At 39.2% G+C, this 8322-nt stretch overlaps 1 protein-coding gene across 1 annotated transcript; it reads left to right on the forward strand.

Annotated features, from left to right (window-relative positions):
* LOC145497692 (uncharacterized) lies at positions 1 to 7750 on the forward strand. The gene is made up of 4 exons (XM_081477523.1): positions 1 to 865; positions 1701 to 1882; positions 4687 to 4865; positions 6777 to 7750. The coding sequence occupies exons 2-4, from the start codon at positions 1756 to 1758 to the stop codon at positions 7332 to 7334; spliced, it is 864 nt and encodes a 287-aa protein (XP_081333649.1). The 5' UTR covers positions 1 to 865; positions 1701 to 1755; the 3' UTR covers positions 7335 to 7750.
* The last annotated feature ends 572 nt before the right edge of the window (positions 7751 to 8322 follow it).

The following is an 8322-nucleotide window of genomic DNA, read 5'->3' on the forward strand; positions in this document are numbered from 1 at the left end:
GACAAAAGGTGAGAAAACGTGACGGGATGTTTTCCTTTTTCCCTATGGCTCTTTTAAGAGCGACCCAGGCGAAGTACAAAGAATTGAAATGCTACAGAACTTCACAGTGTCATGCCTAAATCCAGACACACTCTTACTTTGCGAGCATTGAACGGGAAATTGTTGCCGCTTTGATTTCCATGCCCATTACAAGGGATTAGGACATAAGCTAAATGTTTTGAATGGCGAGTTATGGTTTCCAATAAGGTTTTTTTTTTCTATTCTACTTCAATTATGTACATCTGTGGGGGATCCAATTCGAGGGCTTTTCATTAAGAAACAAAAAGAACAGCATGTAAAAGAATAGCCCGTTCGACGAAAAGGGAGAGAAATAGAGTTGTTTTCAAATGCTGTTCAATGCCACTTGAATAATGTCTGATATTTATGTCCTTCAGAACACTTCAATTTCTCAAATAACATCATTTTAAGGCCAAAAGTCAAGAGGGATTAAGTATCGTAGATTTATGGATGAAAAATGATGCAAAATAGCTCTGAAAACCGGTTGATAATTCATCCATACAAGAGTGTGATTTGCGGATCAGCAATAGTTCTCGTACAAAAAGATCGCGCTAATTGGTTACTGCGACAATAACTACCTTTAGGTGGGGTACAGTTCGTTCTAATTAAATTACCATCAATCACGGCGACAGCTCGGCACTTTTACTCAAACAAATACCGGTCAGCTACGGAGGGGAGATTTGGATCACCAATCAATGACTTGGTCGAGATGAACCAGCCGCACACAAGTTGTTCTGCCACTGTAGTGCAAGTAATTTTCGTCACCACGAACGGACGACAGACAAATTCACTCGAGACACTCGCCAAGGTCAGGCCTATTTGAATGCTTCTTTTCTTGTTAATTGGCGGCGGTGGAATTTGGTAATCAATTTTCGCGGCTTTGTGATGTGTTGCTCTCCTGCGTACAAGATACAGCTTCCTATTTCCTGATTTCTGTTGTCGTTAAAATTGCCGTACGCTTTTGACACTTAAGCTGAAGAAGAACTCATATATTTTAGCTTGTGCAAAGTTATTTCAGGTTATATATTCCTGATCTAACTTAAAAACCACTGAATTGCCTTCAAAGGTAGCGAGAGTGTATTAAGCCTACATAGTCTGCCCATGCTGATAGAAGCCAACATCGTACAACTTGAAGGCTAATATCTTGTTTATGTAAACCTATGACATGAAACAATATAATAATTCGTGAATCGTGAATGGCTAGGCTGAGGAAATACTACAATGTGGAACACTTAGTGAATGGTATACAAAATAATCGCATTAAAATACCGTTTAAGAACCGTTTTAGACAATTTAGCTGCTTTTTTCATTTGTATGTAAGGTAAGTGCACCAACTGCTATTTCCATTAGTTTTAAAATTTTTGTGTGAAACAAAACGTCACTCGCTTGTTCATGATTAAAATATTCTGCAATCATCTGTTCAAACATAGAACAAATTAAATAGGAAATTTCGTATTTTTCACAAAAGAGCGAGTAGAAATTATCACAGCAGGTAAAACACCTACATTACTACATGACAGTTGCCAGACTATTTGGCAGAAGTAAGTAAAAACCGCGCCGACATCACCCAAAATTACAAAGCCATGTGATGATCCTGTGATAGCAGCGAGTCAGCTTCTCTCTCTTGCTTTCTTGTTCTACAGCGCTGCAGCTTCGGTATTGCCAACAGACAGGCCGCTCATTATCATTATCTACGCGATGGATTTCGCATCATCATTTTCAATCGACAGTATATTAAGAAATAATCCATCTTCAAGAAATAACAGCCAGATGTTTGACGAGCCGAATGCACCTCACGCTCTCACATTAGCGGAGCGCTTGGCAGGTATGTAATATTTCCAGTTTCCACATTTATTGTACGAGGAGCTTATTGCATGGCCGCAGGCTTTATTAATATTGCTACGATGAAGAGACAGGAGGGGGAAAAAAACGTTTCCTGAAAGCGCCATGACAGCTCAGCTAGAATAACATTAGAACTACTAGCTACTGAATGAATCGGAACGTGTTGCTTTCATCTCAGCAGAGTGAAACAGAATTTTTAAAGTTTAAACTGGTCGTCTGAGCTACGTTTGGCCATAATCGTACCAAATTAATGCTTCTGAGAGGAGAACAATGCATGCATTCCCAGATGTCAACCCAGAGGACTGTGACACTGCTTGATAAACGCAGTGTTCTTTTACGTATACACATTATTCGTCTTCTCCTGTCTATGTTCTGAACACGGGTAGTGAATTAAGCTCTATACACTGTAGTAAGTACAAACCATGTCAAGTTTTACATACCACTCGATACCAGGGCCACCCTCTGCGCCTTGTTGTTTTTTGACAGATCATTTTGCAAAGTTCAATCTAGAATTTGTTTTTGAAAGTCCTACCTCGGTTGCTGCCTGTTGCTGCAATGAAAATTTCTAGCTTTTACATAGTACTCTAGAGGCAAGTCTGCAAAAGAATAGTGAGCCCAGCAGTGTTTGTAGCCTCGGCCAATACAGTATTTACAATACAAAGCAAATTTATTAAACTTGTAAGCTTTAATCATGTTCCTTCAACACGTTATCAATATAAATGCTACGAACTTAGCAATAAGTCTTTGCTAATTAATGAACATAATTTTTCGAGTTTCGCGCCCTCTTCATGTTCCCTCATATCCGCTTGTCTGACAAACGGAATTCAAATTAGTAAAATCACAGGTAGCATCATGTAAATTTCACGATGCTCGCATGAAATCTCAGTTGCGCTTCATAATACAAGTTGTGAGCATTTTGAGCATACTTTATCTAATGAATCCACCAGGAGTTTCAAATTAAGTCTTAGGACTAAAGTAAGACTACACTACACAGTCTTTTCCAAACAAATAGGGAATAAACCGGCCAGGAAATGTGTTTATATTTAGTATTGGTCGTTTGTAGCAATTCACCAAATTCAATTTTATCCACACACTGTATGACAGACATCGAAAGCACAAATTTGTATGCATCGGGAGTGTTCGGTAAACAGTGTGAGTAGCAAATATCTTAACAAATATCTTTACACACCCTTCGAGTCGTTTCACCCTTCTAGCAATAAGAAAGTCTTCATCAAAGGGGAACTTATGAGGTATGCTAGGAACAGTTCTTCATTTAATTTATTTTATGAAACTAGGGAAAAGTTCTGGAAGCTTTCTGCTTCCATTGTTTCGTGAAATGACAGAAATGGCTTTACAAGAAACCTAAGAATAAGTCTAGCCTGGGTAGGACTGTTGTCTTCAAGACTACCTTCAACTGTAGTCACGCACGCAAAATTATATCACGCATAAAATATGTCACACCTTGCCGAAATTTACCGCCTGTTTGCATTGCCTGCCATATTGGATATTGATATTATGGCCCGTGCCATTAATATATTTGGCAATGTGCTCGAGGGACAGTAGTAAATCGTTATCGGCTACACATGACATGCTGTTTATTGGTGCCGGCTTAGGTTCCAAAGGTCTACACTAAATTTAAAGGTGGCGAACCATATATTTTCTACCATATCAGGTGATATTCGATTCCGGTTAGTAGGTCTCTTGTACGACTTCTTGGGAGTGATCAGTTGGATCAGACGATGGCAGTCGCCCATCTTTTCCAACCCATTTCAGCAAGAAAATTCCAAGGTCTTTCGCTGTAACTAGCGTCCTTTGAGTAATTTCAACCTCTAAACTTGTTCGTCTATTAAAATGAATTCGAGAAACAAAAATCGTTGCGTAGCCCACCACCGAATTCACAGTCAGTACTTACTCCGAGTTTTGCGACGTCCGCCATTTTGAATTTTGAAAACCGCTGACTTGACTCATAACTTGACTCGTGGCTCATTGACTCATGACTCATTTGACTCATAAAACAGGAACCCTCATGCATCGGTACACCGATTTCGAATAGAATTTTCTAGCTGCTTAGCAAGCGTTCCCCGTATGAGCGAAGAGCAAAATCTCGACGGAGAGAGAGAGAGAGTGGGGGCGGGGGGGGGGGGGGGGGGGCGAGCGAGGGAATGCGGTGCTATTTACGCGCGACAGTGGCTACAGGAACTAAACAAATGGCACACAAATGCATAACATTCTTTCTAGATACAAAATGTTCACGTGGCTATCAACTAACATTCAGCTCAGCAAAGAAACAGAAGCGATGAAATTGTAAACAAGAAAGTGCTAGGAAAAAAATAATGAGTTTAAAAAGGCGGTAGCCTTACCTTTTGGAAAAGGAAAGTGATTAAAAGATAGGAGGGTGCACCAACTATTATGCCAGCCAAAACTCGAGATAAAAATATGGAGAAATGAGTAACATTTGAAGCACTACTTATAGTAAACAGAAAGCTTGAATCGACAGTAAAATGGCACCGGGACTTTTATCATTGATTAAGATGGCTTATGGTCACGAAAATGATAACGTGTTCACCAACCATTGGGTAGTTTTTTAAGACCACGATTGTGAGATCAACTGATAAGATGGCCATAATGACCCGTAAAAATCTAAATGTTGCAAGGTGCTGGAAACTGGTGCCGACCACCTTAAGGCTCGCCAAAGGGAAAGAAAGAGTGGAGTTGAGGGTAGGTCCTACTCGAGCAGACTTTAAGTGATAAGTTCCAACTAACAGCTATGGTGTGTTCCTGTCGTAGATATAATCCTAGAGGTTCACTATGGCTCAACGAGAGGAAAACATCGTCGTTCTCGTACAGCTTTCACCTATCAACAACTTCAGCTGCTAGAGAACACATTTGCTAAAACACATTACCCCGATGTTGTGATGAGGGAGCAGCTCGCATCTTGGACAAACCTTCCAGAATCAAGAATTCAGGTAATTAATTAACAATTGACGTCAGTTTTTCATACGTTTGTCCTGTTATTGATCAGGAATTTCGTCATAACATTGTCAAATTCATGTGTCTGTCCGCTTATTGACAACAAAAATAGTCAAGAGCGCCCAAGAATTTCAGCAGTTATTGTAGAAATGATATTCGGTTGAGCAAAGTGTGGCGAGATACGGCTCACATCTCCTTTAAGCAGATACAGACCAGGGAACCTACCTCAGGTGCAAGTGGTCTATATGTAGTGTAGCTTTCAAAATGAGACGAGGCGCTTTGTATATGGGATAGTTATAGAAAGATTAATGAGGTATTTGCATTCATTTAAGCAAGGGAAGATGTGTTGATGTCACACCGAATTCTCAGAACTAGGATAAAGAAGCAAATCAGCAGAACGAACTTATCTTTCAAGCGCGCAACTAAGGATTTAACCTAGTAGTAATAGGCCGGGAAAGATTTTGCCCATTAATCCAGGAATAAAAGTTGCTCAAGGTTTAATTTCCTCTTGGATTAACTAAGTGGTGTTCTCTGTTGATGTTTTGTGGAATTTGAGATCAGCTGACGTTAAAACTGGAGGACAGAAAACACAATCAAAAAACATCATATAGATATTCACGCTAATGCGGGAAAAATTAACGCCCGGGCGGAGTGTGGGGGTATTCAGCGGACACACTTTTATATAAAAATACGTTGTGTAAGTGATCCCGTAAAATTAAAGGTCATTTCACATGCACATACGTAGTAAGACATACATGTACTTTTCCCGCGTAAAATGTAAATATGGCGGACAAAGTGGATGAGGAATATCTCCGTCTGCATTTGCATGATTATAGAAAGGAAAATGGCTATGTCTTTGGTTTATTCGAGGGTGATCTTAAAGAATTTCTCGAAGAATATATGTCATCGAATTCAAGCTGCTTTGTTCTGTCAGATCGCCATAGTAAGGAATCTTACTTGCAGGAGGAACGCGGATTTATGCAAGATTTGCCAAGATGATGACGGAGAAGACTGGGTGGGCTGCGACGGGTGCGTCTAATATTTCCATGCGAACTGCCTCGGTGTCAGTTATTCCAAAGTCCTCTCACACCCATTCTTCTTGTGCCCTCATTGACAACCATTTTATAGTTGATTGCATTATAAACTAGCCCCAGATTATTTGTCTTAAACAAGATTTTTGTTTTGAAACGAGTCTTAATTTCATTTGTAAATTCTTGAGCCTCTTACCAGTTGTTTTGAACACGGCATAACATTATATCGATTCCATGCCAGTAAACCTAAGAGTGAAACTAAGAAAATACTCTTCTTTTTTTCTTTGCCGTTAAATTAATTAAACCTTAGTCAGCTGCCACTGTGATGGAACAACGTACCCCATTATGCCTCGGAAAAAGGCCACGTTTGTCCGCTTTATATCAATGCAGAACTCGGAATGCTCCCATGCGATTGTAATGAATTTTTGCCAGACGATCTACGCGCAATGGCGTAATTGTAACTAATGTACAGAAGAGGGGAAAAAGAATTGAGTATTATAAATTCGCAAACACAGATAAAAATGATACCAGGTGTGCAACATTGAGCGAATGCACACTTTAAGCGATATTTGATGACAATTGATGACACCTAAATAAACTAATTATCTGTGTGAACGGTACTTAAATATTCCGTGACGCTTACACAACATATTTTTTATTCAAAAGCATGCCCGCTGAATACCCCCACACTCCGCCCGGGCGTTAATTTTCCCCGCTAATGCTGGACTGACGTAATCGTGCTTTAAACAACCACCCACTACTCGTTTCAAACCCCCTCTTGAATGTAGACTTCCTCGTTTGTTACAGTGCGCATCTTGTCAAACCACTAGGAATACCGTCTTTATAAATGCTCCTACTCTTTTCATTTAACCCAAGGTTTGGTTTAAAAACAGAAGGGCAAAGTACAGAAAGCAAGAAAAAGTAACGAAATTTACAAAGCCAAGCAATCCAGGCAGCTCTTCGTATAAATCGGAAACCAGTGTCGAAAACCACATTCATCAGACAACCAACCAAACGCCACTACCTGTTCCACCAAGTATTACTATTCCGGAAGAAAAATTGACAGCAGAAACTAAAGTAGTAACGACTGAGCATGGATCAAGACCGAGTACTGGAAGGACTTCCAACAACACCAGTCAGATATTTTTCCATCAAGGACAACCGTACACTTCTAACAAATACCCGGACAGCCAGTACGATACTTCATGGCAATGCACCAATCCACGCACCCACAATTTGGTTGTTTCAACACGTGACAGCTCGACCCTCGGTTGCCCAGTTGGCGACTTCGAAGCCTGTCGTGGTCGAAACTTATCAAATTTATTCTGTATACGCAAACCAACCTCGTCCAGTGTTGATTTGTGGCGTTTTCAAGCAGGGTTGCAAAACGGCAACAATCAATGGACAGCTCCTGTTGGATCCACACTGTACTGAACTCTTCTCATATACCAAAAAGGAAGCTGTCTTCTATTTGCACGCTTCGTTAAGTCTGTTGTGTTCTTTTGTATATTTATTTTTTTAAGAATATCGCTTTTTGAAATTTTATTAGCTCAACTTAAGAAGAGGAGACGACAAAACTAAGATTAGAATCAGAAATATAAACCTCAAAAATAAGAGTTAAGTCCATTTATGAAAGTTCACTGCTTAACTGAATAAGAGTTATAGAAACAATGCTTACATCTTTAGTGAGTTGATTAGTTTTGTTTAGACTCACCAGTTACGTCAGTGTGACCATTGAACTGAAACATCGCTTTCCATTTGAACAGTGTATGATATTGATACAGAGTTACACGTTCGTTTAGTGTAACAGCTCTGTTTGGGACCCTGTTGAAAATTTAAGAATAAAGATACGGTAGAAATATTTGAAGTATAAATTGCAGCGTCATTAACTGAGTATATTAATTTCATAATTAATTTCATTAATTTCACTCATAACAATAATTTCACCAATTTTTGTAAAACAATTTCGAGTTCTGTTCAACATTTAGTCCTACAGAAATACAACTTTCTTTAGACAGTAACTGTTGCACCTTTTTTTATGTATTACCCCCATAGCAAGCATTAAGGATAAAAATAGAAAACTTTTTGTGTTTCTATCGAGTTATGGAAACGAGTAAAAGTTTGGGAGAAAGAAAAATACAACATATGGGAACAACAGCCTCGAGCTAGTGTTTCCACATCTTTTTGGAAATATCCTAAACTTTCACAGGTGTCACTACACCTCGATAAAAACCCGGAGAAAATGTCTTTGAGAAAATGCTGAGAGAAAAATGAAATAAACTAAGTTTTACTAAGTTCAAGTTAGAAATTATCGGTCTTGAAAATTGCAGAATAAACAGAAAGGGAAACTTAGGAAGTCTGAGATGGAACTGAAAGTGTTAATTTATCACATTACGTACTTTCCTCGGCTGCAACACGAAAT

Source organism: Orbicella franksi, chromosome 9, assembly GCF_964199315.1.
Source record: "Orbicella franksi chromosome 9, jaOrbFran1.1, whole genome shotgun sequence".
Taxonomy (NCBI): Eukaryota; Metazoa; Cnidaria; class Anthozoa; order Scleractinia; family Merulinidae; genus Orbicella; species Orbicella franksi.